General features: G+C 43.1%; 2 protein-coding genes across 2 annotated transcripts; both read right to left on the bottom strand.

The window, feature by feature from the left end:
- Positions 1-184: 184 nt before the first annotated feature.
- stoml1 (stomatin (EPB72)-like 1) lies at positions 185-7163 on the bottom strand. Its single transcript, XM_080002170.1, has 7 exons — positions 6928-7163; positions 5985-6091; positions 5742-5891; positions 2872-3075; positions 2312-2522; positions 1934-2131; positions 185-1770 (listed from the first exon to the last, which is right to left on the bottom strand). The coding sequence occupies exons 1-7, from the start codon at positions 7079-7081 to the stop codon at positions 1574-1576; spliced, it is 1221 nt and encodes a 406-aa protein (XP_079858296.1). The 5' UTR covers positions 7082-7163; the 3' UTR covers positions 185-1573.
- Positions 7164-9220: 2057 nt separating this feature from the next.
- On the bottom strand, positions 9221-12003 carry LOC307232076 (photoreceptor-specific nuclear receptor-like; the record flags this gene model as incomplete). Its single annotated transcript, XM_080002956.1, has 8 exons — positions 9221-9353; positions 9470-9575; positions 9676-9916; positions 10046-10233; positions 10606-10863; positions 11020-11123; positions 11237-11387; positions 11808-12003. The coding sequence occupies 8 exons, from the start codon at positions 12001-12003 to the stop codon at positions 9221-9223; spliced, it is 1377 nt and encodes a 458-aa protein (XP_079859082.1).
- Positions 12004-15055: the final 3052 nt, after the last annotated feature.

Here is a 15055-nt window from a genome sequence, read left to right as displayed (position 1 = left end):
CAGTTCTTAAAATTTAATTTAATTACCACTGTTACAATAGACAATAAAAAATCTTAGTAACTTTAAAATAAATCTTGATTTTATAAACATAGGCTTTGTATGAAAGCTTAAAAAAAAAGACTTAAAAAGCAAGTTTCACTGCAAATGTCTGATAAATTTATTTAAGATTTATTAAAACTTCCACATCTGTGGTTCCCGTAGTTTACTCAAGTATAAATCGTTTCAGTGTTTAAATCCTGCACACAGGAATACACATCAATAATATGCAGTAATTAAAAACAAAATGTTATATACAGAATAAAATAAAAATAAAATGTACTGGAGAATAAATTATAGCAGATCTAGGGAACCTTTTGTTGGTTGGGGCCGGGTTATTTATAACATTGGATTGACTGCTGTGAACTACAGCCAGTACTGGAGTTCCAGTGTTGTGGTTCATCATTTTGTTTTTAAATAAGTTCAACTGACAACTTTATCAAAACAGAAAAATAGAACTCAATTTCAGATGTAGGAAACACCGAGCCTGCTGGTCTTAGGTTCTACACCCCTACTGTATAGTGTAGTAGAATGACTCAGTTCTTCTCTCAGATTTGATGTGGTTCAGTTAAACTATACCCGGAGTGAGAGAATACAGGTCGTCAGAGAGACGTCGGAAGGCATCGGGCGGCACTCTCCGCAGCCCCGCCAGGTCACAGCACACCTGAAACCACCAGGTGCAAGCCGCCAGGACTCGGGCCCAGTCAGCAGGGGGTCCACCCGGCCACCCTCCGGCCAACCACGGCCCCGCACCAACCCACCAGCGACCCGCCACCCCGTAAAACCCTAGTGCTCAATGTGAGCTGTTGGCTATTGCAGTTGAAATTGCGGGATGTTGGGGGTGCGAGTCCTCCAAGCATGTCGAAGCTGAATCACTCGCACCCCTCCTGCCACGCAGACCCTGGTCTGGTGGATCAGGATTGGTGTGTGAGTGTATGTGTTCTCGGCTAATATCCCAGGAGGTACACAGCAGCCCGGTGCGGCGACAAGAGTCCACCCCCACCAAAGGAGACCATATGGGGAGCCCCGTATCAAGCACACCTGGCCCCCAGTGAGAGAGAACAGTGAGAGCAAACGTCTTTATCCATTTTGAACATTTTGTGTTTGGTGATATGAGCTCTGTGCTGAATATTATATTGGATGAGTTGCATTTTGGAATTGCGGGTCATAGAAAAGGTGTTGCAAATAAGCTTCCACGGGTTGATATCCATGGAAACAGCAAGGTCTCTTTCCCATTACATGATAGGTAAAGATAAAGTGTCTAATAAAAGTGTTTTAACAAAAGTTTGTATATTCTGGAAAAGGGATTTTTGATATTACTAATATGATTAAGATGTTCAATCATCGGAGGTGGATGTAGGGGGAATGGGTTTCTCAACAGTCAATACCTTAAAATCAACTGTCCTTAAATCTTTCCCTTGTTACTCACTTTTAAACAATTTCTTTACATCAAATATTTTTTCTGCACAGATGCACCATCTACCCTGAAACAACCAGGATGAAACGAACAGCAGAAGCTGCTAGGGTGGAGCAAGAACTATCTCCTGAGCAGCTTCAGGAGCTCCTCCAGCTTCATGGCGGTCTTCAGGTCTCCCTGGACTTGTAGCCTCCCACTGGTGTAGGCAGCGTACGGCCGCAGACTTCCTTGGAACATGGCGAGGAGATCGCTGTCACTCATGCTCAGTGTTACATCGGGCTGTCGGCATGGCAACCCTGAACCTGCTGTACCGCTACCTACAACAAACACGCAAGAGAAAACATTCAGCACTTCTGGAAACACCCATCATTACTTCTGCTGCTGTTAAGTGGCTGTTTTATCACATGTATTCAACGGGAAACTCACATGAATATGTACATCTATCTCAAAGTGCCTTCAAGCAGATACATGAATATTCACCTTCACTAAGGTCCACGTAGTAGCTCTTTGGTTGTCCGTCCTGTGTTTTGATGAGGAAGTGGAAGCAGGCCCCGACCTGACTCACCAAGGCCTCAGAGAGAAGCAGCTTGATCCCCCCAAGCAGCTCGTCCACAGAGCCTGGTGACGTCACCTCCAGCTGAGTAGAGTTGAGCTCATCTGTAAATGCAACGCTGTCCTCTGAGGACACAATCATGTAGACTTAACTCTCATAGCAGAGCTGGAATTCAACTGGAAAAATGTGAAGCTTTTAAAATAAAAGCAATTCAACAAAAGGAACCGGATTGCTGCTTCGAAACAGAGGTACTAGTCTCTGCTACAGAACAGTTCCAGTAGGAATCCCCCAAGACCTGGATGTACCTTTCTGAGGCAGCGAGCTCCCACTGTGGGCGAGGAAATGCATCGCCAGCTGCTGAATTTGTCCAGTGAGGCCCTCCAGTCCAGGCACCGATGGGGGCATGAGGATGGCTCCGGTGGAGTCTTCCTCGGGGGCCTTGAGAACCGTGCCTACCGTGAGCTCTACTCGGTCCACCTCCAGGCCCCAGGACCGAGTCAGCTCGTTGATGTCCATCTAGAGAGACAATGCCCTTCTGGATTAACACTTTTAAAGAGGATATTGTGGAGCACTGTCCCAAATGCTACTGTATTTACAGTGCAGTACAGATTTTAAATTTGTACTGTACGCATGAGGCTAGCAGCTACCAGTTTCGAACAACAAATTGGATCATATGGGTATGATTTAAAGATAAAAACCAAAGACTACTCATCAGAGTCATAGCTATTTCAATTATTAAACAATGAGTTGCCTTCAAAAAACCCTAACAGTACAAAAGCAGTTAATTCTGAAATAAACTGGGGAAAAAATGGAAAAATTCTGCATTCATCCTTAAGGAAAACCAGCACTTTGGCCAGCGCCTCACCCCGAGATGTTCACCCAGTTTGACGCGCTGGGACTGGATCTCTCGGACGCTCTTCCTGCTCAGGCTGTGGGTCATGGCGTTCTGCGCCGTCAGTCTGGTGGAGGCATTGAGGTCCTGAACCGACACCACAGACAGGACTGGGTTCCAGATCCTGAACTGGATGTCTGCTCCCACCAGCAGTATGCCCCTGTCCAGCGTTGTCACCTGTTTAGATGCATTACAAAACCGGTGTACTTCATTCCTCTTTGGTCGTATTGTTAGAGCTTCAAATTTGACTCAAAATATCTCTGGCTATGGCGCTATGTTGCAATAGGTTCCAGTCAACGCTCTACATCTCTGACAATAACATTAAGGGCCAAAAACTGTAAAAATTGTTATTTGACAGACCTGCTCTCCTGACCCGAAATCATTTAAAAGTGAGTTATGATAACCCAAGCTTGCACAGCCACACACACACAAGTAAATTAAAAAAAAAAAATCACAGATTCTGCCTCTTTGTGATTAAACGAACTACGGTGGTTTAGTTGGTTACTGTGTTCACTATCACTCTGTTATAAATAGAAGCTGGTGTTGCTACTGTGTGACCACAACCAAATTTTCGGCCTGGAGAAGAACTGAAGTTGAAAATTGTCCGGTGTTGGACTTGAATGCTATTAAATGAGTAATATTGTAAGAAACGTATTTTGCACAACAACTTAACAATGGAATGTTAAGACGTATCCAGATAGTGGAAGATAGATGTCAAGGACGGTCTAACGTCTAGTCTTGGGCCCTTAACATTTGAAAGGCTTTCACTATGTTGATTTGTTTATAAATGGTTGATAAGCAGAAACTCCCGCTCTGAAATATTGGTACATCACTTATCACTTATTACTGACAAAAATGTACTATCTGTTCAATCTGCTTCTTATATAAGACAATGCAAAAATATCTCCCTCCTTTACCATAACTGTATTTTGGTTCTGTACTTCAGTGTTTTTCAGAAGCCAAAAGGGTTGTATACCTCAACAAGTGATCGTACAGCATACAACTAGTGCCTGCCACACGCCACCCAAGTGGTGTTTTCAGGGCCCTCCGGCACAGAGACATAGAAGACGATGGGTTGTAGACACCAGTTTATTGTAGAGAGGAGGCTCGGTGAAATTAGCCAGGAGCAGATCGAACTTATCATGACACAGGGCTCGTCTCCTGAGTGTGTGTGGGGATGGGGATTTAACCTGTTGTTCCTTAGACCAACCAACGAGCAACAGGTATGCAGCCACTCTGATCCCGGGTCCCTAATGACCTAGAACCAGGTCAGGTGTGGCTGCTGAACCACACCACATAGAGCATTTCATTTCAATTATGTTTTGATAATTTTATTTGATTATATTTGCTAATATCAAGACATTAACGCATGAATGTCTGGGCACCACCTCAAGCTCAACCTCGACAAGACAGAGCTCCTCCTTCTCCCTGGAAAAGACTGCCCTCACACAGACCTCTCCTTTATTATCGAGAAAGCCAAAGTATCCCCTTCTCTGCCCACATTTATGTGCTGCCCATTTAGGGAAGATGTTGAGGTTGATTCACTCAAATCAAAAATTGCAAAACTGTTTCACCCGAACTGGTCTGCAGTAGAGGATTGTTGACACTACAGGCTGACATTCAGCTGAAGACCAGGACTCATGGACAGTTTTGGAACTTACTCACAAAGGAAAAGTACCCAAACATGAGGAAATGTGCTACCTCCTTGACTGCATTATTCAGCTCTACTTATTTATGCGAGTCAGCCTTTTCCAACATGAAGATTATTAAGTCCAAGTACCGTTCCACCATGACTGATGATCATTTAGAAGCCTGCTTAAGGCGAGCTACCGGCAGCTACTGTCCAGACTATGCAACCCTGGCTGACTCCATTCAGTGCAGGTCATCAGAGTAAGGTAGTGACCGTAAATGTATTGTATTGTGCCCAAAAGGGTTCATGCAGTGATGCAAGGTACGCCAACACACACACACACACACATATATATTGGGTTTTTTTTTGTTTTTTGTTTTTTTTGTATTTTTTAAAGCAGGTAGATGATTTTGACCCGGTCATTTTAAAAGAAGCTCGCAAGCCCAAAAAGTGTAGGCACCCCTGCTCTACAACATCTTTAGAATATGGCCATACCTCGCGAGGGACGCAACACAAGTTCCGGTCCAGGCGCTTGTCATCTCCCAACTAGCCTACTGCAACGCTCTACTGGCTGGACTACCTGCCTGTTCCATCAGACCTCGCTCACTCGTCACTCCCCTCCATTGATCACTTCACTGGCTTCCCATCTCTGCTCAGATCAAATTTAAGACGCAGGTGCAATGCTGCTCCTCCATATCTCCAATCACTGGTCAGGCTCCAGACTCTGACTCGTTCGTGCCTCTCCTCCACCCTTGCTGCCTGCTTCGCTCCTCCGCCACTACGTGGTCTCAAGGGTCGTTCATCCCAGTCGCAACTCTTCTCATCCCTGGTGTCCAATGGTGAAACGAGCTCCCCCCTGTGTCAGAACGGCTGAATCGCACCCCATCTTCCATCGCAGACCCATCTGTCTCCACTTGGACCCTACTTGCACCTGTTGCACTGACTACTCGTACTGCTTGTTGAGAATGTTGAGCTGATGACATACAGTTGTTTTGATACTGTCACAAATGTACTTATTAAGTTGCTTCTGTTAAAATGATACAATGTCATGTAATATCATTATTACAACAACAACAACAACAACAATAATAATAATAATAATAATAATAATAATAATAATAATAATGCATCAGCTGAATTATACTGTATGTATCAATAATAAAAAATAGTTTTATTATCATTATTATTATAACAGATATGTGCTGTGTTGTACCTGGCAGGGGGGGATGTTAAAAGCCCGCGTGCGGAGGTCGACCCGCTGCCATTGGTCGATGAGAGGGAGCACGAGCACCACACCAGGGCCTTTCGGAGCACAAACACGACCCAGACGAAACACGACGACCCTCTGGTAGTTAGGAACAGTCTGAAACAGGTTCACAGAGTTTATTGTCAAGTACAGGCTTAGAGGTGAGTGGCCGTCCTGTAGTATTTCCTGATAAAGATCTTGTGAGCTTACTTTAAGCACAAACCACCCGGACACAGGGAAGCTTACAAGTGTGCAGATAAAGACCAGAAATGTGACGATCAGGTTGCAAATCCAAGAAAGCCATCCCTGTGTTGAATCTTGAAAAAGGGGAAATAGTTAGTTTATAATAATAGTGCACTGAACACTTATTGCTTTCTGACTAATGTGTATACACGTATGCCTTAAAACAATTATGAATGGTCAATTAAAAATGTCCTTCCTCTGTAGCTCCTCGGTAGAATTCTGTTTTAGGGTCCAGGACTGTGTGTTGAGGTTCACTATGCTCCGTCACCGGCCTTATTAAAACGCTGTTTTCCATCATTTATAACTGTTGATAGCACAACCTCACTGAGTGCTCGACCACTGAGCAGGTTTCCGCTCTGCTGAAGCTTCTCTACAGTGTTGAATTGACCCCTTTGCACTTCTGCAAAGCCAACATTAGAGACTATGAACAGGAAGTTGCGTCGCTTCTTACTGGCAACCTACTGTAGCAATGTAACGCTCGATAATGTGCCCAGTTGGAAGAGGTCGTTTGAGATCAAATGTGATATCACTGTTATTCAACACACTTTGACACGTAACAAATTATTGTGAATTATTTGTTGTTCCTTTGCCTACACTGGAGCACAGTGAGCAGAGGCAGCAGTGGTTTCTCAACAGCTTCCTGCCGCGAACAGTTACGGTTTATGGGAAGCAGCGTTCGAATGAGGCCTGGGTTGGTCAAAGGGGCAAAGGGAGCCCGGTTCTTGAGCAAGAACATTCACCACATGTGTTTGGCCGCTCATCACACACACGCCGGATGGATTCGGCTGGAGACGTTAGTGCCGCTGCAACGTGAAGGGTTAACGCAGGGAAGACTTGAAAGGAGCTCGGGGCCCCGTTAGCATCCGCGTTTTAGAGACACCGGCGAGTTAGACGCCGCCAAGCTCCTCACCGGACAAGCCCTGGTCGCCTCCGGGGACGTAGTCGGAGCAGTGCTCTCTGGAGCGCAGATGGTCCTCATCTGCAAACAGTCCAGGAGTATTATGGGATGCAGAGTTTCTCTGGGGCAGAGCAGAATAACTGTGGCCAGAATGTCTTCCAAACATCGCCGTAATGCATTAAATATCGTATCGTTTGATTAAAACCCCCCAAAACAACAGGTCTGTGTTTGAAAGCAGCTTCCTTCACAGTCGGATCCTTTTCCCTCAACATACAAACAGCTGCACTTCCGGGTTTTCTTCTTCGCGTTTCCGCGTTGAGGGTCCAAATGCGCGGTCACTCATTGACGCCCCCTGGCGGTTCCAGTTGGTCCGTTTCGGTTAAAGCACAAATACCCTGAGAGAAAACGACTCAAGTCAAAGTGAAATGACCCCATTGACATGTCCACTCAAGTAAAATTATACATGCACTTAATCCTAAATGTGAGTATTACAGGTAAAATGACTAGTGATGATGGTTTTATCCAGTGCCCTGATATAATACTTCATAAAGTACTACCCAGCTGTGGAAAAAGTACTCGATGGCCACACTTGAGTAAAAGTAGAGATATCTTAATTTAAAAATGTGGTAAAAGTGAAAGTCACTCATTGGTCTGAAAGTAGATGATATTAAAGGTAGTTAAGTATCAAAAGCAAACGTGAATGGTGTGGAGAAAAAAAGCCAGACTTTGTTATTTCTCTCATTTTATTCTGGTTGCAAATATTTCCGTATTTAGTTTGAAGGATGAGAGGAACTTCATACACTAAGATCTTTAACTCAATTACAACATTTGTTGTAAATATGGCCCCAGGTGTTCGCCTCCATCAGTCGCTGCAGGTGCAGGTGCAGGTGCAGGTGCAGGTGCAGGTGCAGGTGCAGGTGCAGGTGCAGGTGCAGGTGCAGGTGCAGGTGCAGGTGTAGTATTATTGGGAGTATCTGTACTTTACTTGAGTTATTATATTTATGTGGACTTGGAGAAACCGGAGGAAAATAAATAAATCTACAATAAAATCACTGTTTTTATTTGCTTTGTTTGGAGAGCGATGCTCGGTGTAATGGTACGGTCCACTTTAGGGGTGTCTGAAATCCTATTCTGAGATTCTTCCAGGCATGCATATGGGAAATATTGTGTAATGTTTATGATTACAGATAAGAAGGATATATGAACGTTTCAATCTCCCTGACTTCGAACCATGCCCCAACCTGCATCCAAGAAGAACAACCCGCTTCAACAGAGGCCCAATTCCGTGGGAAAACCGCGGACCTGGTAACTCTGAAGAACAGCTTGAGAGTGTTTGTTACTCTCAGCTCCCAGATGATATGACCCTTGATTTACAATATGAACCTTGTGAGAACTGGCTTCACTCACATCACTGGCTCCAGTTTTCCTTTTTATTTTGTAGCGTGTAACAAAGTTGTTCATGAGTAAAGGTATACGTTTTGGGGCTTAATGTAGTCGACAGAAATATAACAACTCCAGTAAAGTACAGATACTGCCAAAAAATACTTAAGAACAGTAATGAAGTATTTTTACTGGTACTACTGCCTCTTTTTTTCTGTGGATGATGTTCAAACAGATCCTGATTACAATTGACTATTGAATAGTACAGGTGGAGTTATAGTCATTTACAAGCTATTAACAACTAAATAAAAAATTTGATCGATATAGTCCCTTTTTTTGTAGCTTTGCCTTGCTCTTGTTATATATAAAAATATAAATCCTCTATTAATAAATAAATAAAGTAAAACACAACTGTGTTAGAAATGTAGAAGTAAAGATATTTGCTTTGAAATGTAGTGGAGTAAAAGCCAAAAATCTCCAAAGCTGAAGATACTGAAGTAAGTACAGATACTGGTACTTACTGTACTAAAGTACAGTCAAAAAAAAGTGGTTTACTGTCAGTTCTTTGGCCCCCCCGCTTCAATACATGGACAGGAGCAAATCTTTAGTCTAATTAGTTGAATTCAAATTGTTTTCCAGTTCTCTAAAACTTCCTTTGTTTTGTGGAAATTAATTTGAACGTAGCGATTGCAAAAACCTAAAGCAATTTGCGTTAAATAATAGCTCCACAGAATGGAACCTATTCAGTTTTCTATTACAGTAACAATTATCTACACTATACTCAACAATTACAACAGTCTTTTTATTTGAGGGGTAGTGGCTTTATTGATTATCATGTTAAAATCATTCACAACGAATAACAACTTCTGTCAGAAGTAGAAAATTCACAGCAATACATAGGCGTGCTGAGTTGTATTTTGCTTATTTAGCTTCGGAACATGTCGCACAGCAGCTTCTCCATGGGCGTGTTTCCGATGGTTCTGTGAAAGAACAGCTGCTCGATTTTCTCTGAGCTCACAACGCGGAGGGATGGCAGCAGCAGCAACAGTCTCCCAAACCTTAACCACCGCGAACAAAGAAGAAAGTGATTGAGGACGCGTGTCATTTCACTAAAACACGGGTTGTTTCATTACTAGTTAGCTGCAGTGCTGCAGCGTGTTGCCGCGCGGCTCACCTGGCGCTCTGGCTGGGAAACATGGACTGGATGTGCTGACCCAGCAGGACCTGGGACTGGCCCTGAAGGTTCTCGACCTGATCCGGGTCCTTCAGGCCACGCGTTTCTGCTCCAAGGGACCAAACAGCCAAACATCAGCTTCTATGGGCCAATCGAACGTCTGAGGTCGATGCTACATAGACTTATATCCTACCCACATGTCCTACCTGGCTTGAACAGCACCACCGCCTTCAGGCATGCAAACTCGGTGGGATCTACAGCCAGAACTTTGAAGCGTTTGAAGACCTCCTCCAGATGGTGCAGGTCGGCTGCAGGCGGGTTGAGCTTGGAATGTTCGGAGGGGGAATGTTCTGGCAGAGCGAGGAGGGGACAGCGGTCCAGCGGCAGGGACCACTGGATGGCACACAGGAGGAACATCTCGCTCCAACCCTCCTCCAGTAGAATCACCTAGAATTGGGAGTAGAATACCTCCGTCAGGCTCTGCTGCAGCCCCACAACACCTTTGGAGTGTCACAGCTTAGTAAAGAGATCTTTCAGACTTTGTCATTTTAGTATATTTGCCGAGATGCTTGTTACCTGGTCTCTGAACGGTAAGTGAGAAAAGACAGGCAGGTTCTTTGCCCATTTGACCGACATGAGGAGGAGGTGTGCAGAAATCTCATACACGCTCTCAGGATAAGTGGAGTTATAAGGAAAAATACAACTGTCCGCATGGGTACGCTCCTTCTCTGGCCCGTTGGTGGTCACGTCGATATTTTCTTCTACTGGAAACCATAGAAAATAAAAATGAAGGCAGATAGAGGATGGTAATTCCAGGTTCAGAAAGCAAATGTCCTGCCATGTTTTTCCCCCAGCCATGCACTCAACCAGCCTGACTTTCTTCATCCTGACCCTCCCTGTGTCCTGAGGTACCAACCCGGCAACCCCGCTTTTTTGTGCTCCGAGTCACAAAAACGATTGTATCAAATCGTGTTTTTTGTGCTACACAAAAGGAAATTGAAACCAATTCATTTGAATGGGGATATTTTCTTTGGCTTTAGAAGGGAACGCAGCAACATACGCTAAAACTAAAACCGACATTACATTCACATGGAAGTGAATGCTGCTTCTAGCTGGTATCCATCAGATGTTCTCACCATCCTCGGGCTCCAGCTTGGTGCAGGTCTCTGCCGTCAGCAGGCTAACCATGAGGCGGTGGTGGCTGCTGGGGCTGCTGCAGGGCGGCTTGCTGGCCGGCGGGGTGGCCAAGGGTGTGGCCAGTGGCCGGCTGACCGACAGCGTGGCCGAGCCGCTGGGCTCCCACGTAGTGGCCAGATGCTCCTTCTCACTGTCCAGACTTAGGGAGTCCAGACTGACCTGTGCTGTGCTTCGAGGCTGTCGCTCGTTCTGTACAGCTTCAAAAACAGAGGAATACCCATTATATATGGATAGACATAGCCCAATGGTTGACACTGCTGTGTGAGATGCAATGACTTATTCACTTATAAGCTATTTAATTAGCAATTTCAAATGAACCACATTTTGTAGAAGCTATTTTCTTCTTCATTCACCATCTTTGTTCATGCCAGCTTGAAGACACCTTTTCAGTCGACAAGCCTGGCATTGGTTGCGATGAGCTTTGTCAACAGGACACATCCCAGTTCCGGCCTGACACCTGTTAGAATCACATGCCGTAGTTTGTCTCAACACGTAGACCAGAGATAATACTGATATCACATGGAATGGGATTATCGTCAGAACAATGTGATCACTTTGCTTCCTCTTCACCTGTAGATGAGTCTTCGTCTCACGCTGCGTTTGAAGAAGCCACTGCAGCCGTTGCAGGCATAGATTCCGTAGTGTTTACCGCTGCTTGAGTCAGCACAAACTTTACAGAGAAGGCCTTGGCCGAGGGCTTTTCCTTGCAAAGGAGATTTAGCTGTCAGTGTACAAGAGAAAATCCAAAGTCACAGACATCAACACACTGATCAAACTTCCAACCTACTGTTGAATTTTTCATTCTATTCATTGAAGAAGTCTGGCTTGAATGTATTAGTCAGCTCACCTGTTTCATTTCCACCTTGGATTTGCTGCTTTGAGTCCTGTAAGTTTACAGAATTTGATGTGTGGATTTTGGACATGTGGTCTTCCATCATGAGAGGTCTCCAATGCAGTATGATGCGTTCCTTGCTTAGCGATCCTCAGGGGAGGTTTCAAAGCAGCCTGCTGAGATCTTTAAAAATAAGTCCTCAATTCCTGCAGGGTTTCTCCAGGCGAGCGTAGAACAGAGTCTTCTGCCTCGAGGTTGGACATGAAATGAGATTCTCAGAAAGGAGCTTCTGGAGCAGTCTGCTCTGACCTGCTCTGCTGGTGTCCTCTGCTCGAAGCTCCCGAAGTATCAGGGTGTTACTGGGGTTGGAGGAGTATCGTGGCCCCTCGTCCCCTCTCCCGCTGTCCACCAGACTGAGGGTGTGAGCCCATGTTGTCTGAGGCTTTCTGAATGAAGGCAAGAAGATTAGCCCCAGGCGCTGTGTAAGCAAATGCTGACTTGTCATCCTCTTAATCTTTACTGTCCATAAGGGTGAATCAATCAGTCACACTTATAGAGGGAGAACGGCGTTCCTGGGAAAGCAACAGATCTTTCCAGTTCAGCCTCCGATCTGAGGTGTCTGGAAGGTTTGAGGTGAATAGGTCACTGAGCTCCCAAAGCTGAGATATAGTGCAGTCATAATATTAACTATGTTATTATTAGATTTATTGCTCAAGAACGAGAACGTCAAGGTTCTGTTTAGAGGTCCTATGGGAGAGGAATTTTGTTTATTCCTCCAGCTCGACCAGAGGAGGAAAAGTTTCGATTTATGACAGGACATAGGCTGAGCAGGCACCTATGGGTTGGAACAAGAGATGGTATGTTATCTCTGTACAGCTTTAAAAGCGAGTGCAGAGCGTCACTTGGCAGAGATTCCATCCGGCTCGGGTCTCTCCCAGGACATCCATGGCAAGTCTGGTTTGATGCTGATTTGTGTAATAAAACTATTATTTTATTCAAGTCAGTGTCAGCGGTCACTCCTTCATTCTTCAGCACATCACACCCATCAAGAAACTAAACTACAAAGTGGCGTCACGAACAGGATCTGTTGGGCCTCATCTGCCGATGCTGCCTGCTCCAGCGAACTGCCGCTCTCAGGGTGAGTGACCTCTCACAAAATTGAGCTGTTATGTGGGCTAGGAGCAGTTATGTTTTTGGCAGGGAGGCTACACTGAGATTATGCGGTGATGGAGATGATGTGTTGATGTGTGAAGTGAGTTTCCGTCTAAATTGGGGTTAATTAAGATGTAAAAGACGTAAATAAGGGGAATAAGAGAATAATAAGTGAAGAAAAAGAGAATTAAGTTGAAATAGAGAATAGAGACGAGAGAAATAAAAGTTAAAGGTTAAAAGTTGAAATAGAGAATAGAGACGAGAGAAATAAAAGTTAAGAGTGGAAATAGAGAATAGAGATGAGAGAAATAAAAGCTAAAAGTTAAAAGTTGAAATAGAGAATAGGGATGAGAGAAATGAAAAATGAAGTTAAAAGTAAAAGTTAAAGGCTTCAAAGATGTTGAGAAAGTAGAAATAAAAAGTAATTGTAGAATGGCAGAACTAGTAGCCAAAAGTTATTTAAATAACCATGCAAGATAAACGAAGACAGGGCCCGTATCTCGTTAAACAGTAAGACATGTGTACATTAAATGCTGTGTGAAAGTTGGCCGAATGAAGATATAATATAGTCAAATCTAGGTAGGAAAAAACAAGAGGAAATAACCCTGGCCAGGGGAATTGACTCAAAATAAAATTATATGAATAAAGATGAAAAAGAAGAAAGTAAAGTGAAAAAAGAGATAAAAGATAAAAGCCTAAAAGTAAGATGAAAAATATGAAAAGTGAAACAGAGATAAAAGTTAAAAGCCTAAAGTAAGATGAAAAGTGAAAAAGAGATAAAAGTTAAAAGCCTAAAGTAAGATGAAAAAGATAAAGTGAAATAAAAAGAGTTACAAGTTAAAGGCTTAAAGATGAAAAATAAAGTTTGAGCTAAAGTAAGATGAAAAAGATAAAGTGAAATAAAAACAGTTACAAGTTAAAGGCTCAAAAGATGAAAAATAAAGTGGGGAAAAACAGGGCAGAACCTGCTCTGGAGAACTAGTGAACATGCATGATGAGAGAATCTGATTAAAAAGAATTTGTTAAAAGTGTGGCCAAAGTAAAATTTTAAAAGTCTGGCCAAAGTGAAAATTTTGATGAAATTAGAGAAGTATAAATGAGTCGACCTAAAACATAAAGCTAAGCGCTGTTGAAGTCTCTGGGGATTAGATGTTCTGCTGGTCAGACATATCTTTTTCTTTTTTTTTCTTTTTGTGTGTGTGAGTGTGAAAGTGCCGCGGCTGCAGAGGTAGAAGAGCTTTGTGTAATGTTTTGTGTATGTGTAAGTGATATATATAATATATGTGTTATTAAATAGGTATACATATGTGGTGAGCAGTTGAATAATACATAAAGAGAAACATTTCTTGCCCCTTAGTGATAAACATATATGAGCCTGTTTACGGACTTTGTAAAGTTGATAAATATATATGAGCCTTTTTCTCTAAGGACGTTTGATAAATATATATGAGCCTTTTTCTTTAAGGACGTTTGATAAATATATATGAGCCTTTTTCTTTAAGGACGTTTGATAAATATATATGAGCCTTTTTTCCAAGGACGTTTGTGCATTTGATAAAGGATATGAACCTTTACAGGACTTTATATAGTTGATAACAAAATGAGCCTTCTGAAGGACTAGAGCCACAGTCTGCCTACACATACATGTACACATCCAGAAAAGAAAAGAAAATCTCCTGCTCTGAATTGGAAGGAGGATTTGTGATTTGTTTGATTGGCGTGTGGGTTTTTTCTTTTTCTTTTTGTCTTGGGGTGTGTGTGGCGGTGATTTCTGTGAATCCTGTCTGGTTAAAAGAGCAGATGGTCGTGTTGGGGTGAAAGGAGACTCTGGTTCTTGATGCAAGAAAAGAGGTTTTGTGTTTCGACTGCTGAGAGAAAACAGCTTTGATTTACGACTGTGCGTAACTGCATGGAGCTGGGCTGTCCCTACGGGAGCCAAAACAGGATGTTCACTCGCTGACGACCAGTCCATACTGGAAGTCTTTGCTAAACTTAAGAGGTGGAGCAAGGGGTGGTGCTTCACACAAGAGTGGAATTTAGTTAACTCCTCCTGACAAGAGGGGCTGGTGAGCCCCCCTCTCTACTCTTTTCTCTCAGTAGTTAGAAGAAAGAATAAAAAGGATAAAATACAATTAAATAGATAAATAGAATAAAAATAATTAAATAAAATAAAAATAAATAGATAAATAGAATAAAAATAACTAATTAAAGGTGATATCAGATTGACTAATATACTCTTTGGACTTTAAATGCATTGCATGATTAAAAGTAACCATTGCTTTATTTCAAGTGTGCGCAAAATAAAAAGCTGATAATGTATGTCACACTGAATTGTATCACAGTGTGTATAAGAATTTAGAGTGAGCCTAAGGCATTGAACTTTTCTGTCGTTCTTTTTCTTTCTT

Source organism: Zeus faber (genome assembly GCF_960531495.2).
Source record: "Zeus faber genome assembly, chromosome: 6".
In the NCBI taxonomy this organism is placed as follows: domain Eukaryota; kingdom Metazoa; phylum Chordata; class Actinopteri; order Zeiformes; family Zeidae; genus Zeus; species Zeus faber.
This window is presented reverse-complemented; position numbering and strand designations above follow the sequence as displayed.

Excerpts from the sequence above, each read along its gene's own strand:
- stoml1 (XM_080002170.1), bottom strand. The coding sequence starts at position 7,081 with ATGTTTGGAAGACATTCTGGCCACAGTTATTCTGCTCTGCCCCAGAGA. Across the intron at positions 2,523-2,871 it reads AACTGGGTGAACATCTCGGG|ATGGACATCAACGAGCTGAC; the intron begins GTGAGGCGCTGG and ends TTGTCTCTCTAG. Across the intron at positions 2,132-2,311 it reads GAGCTCGCTGCCTCAGAAAG|AGGACAGCGTTGCATTTACA; the intron begins GTACATCCAGGT and ends TTGTGTCCTCAG.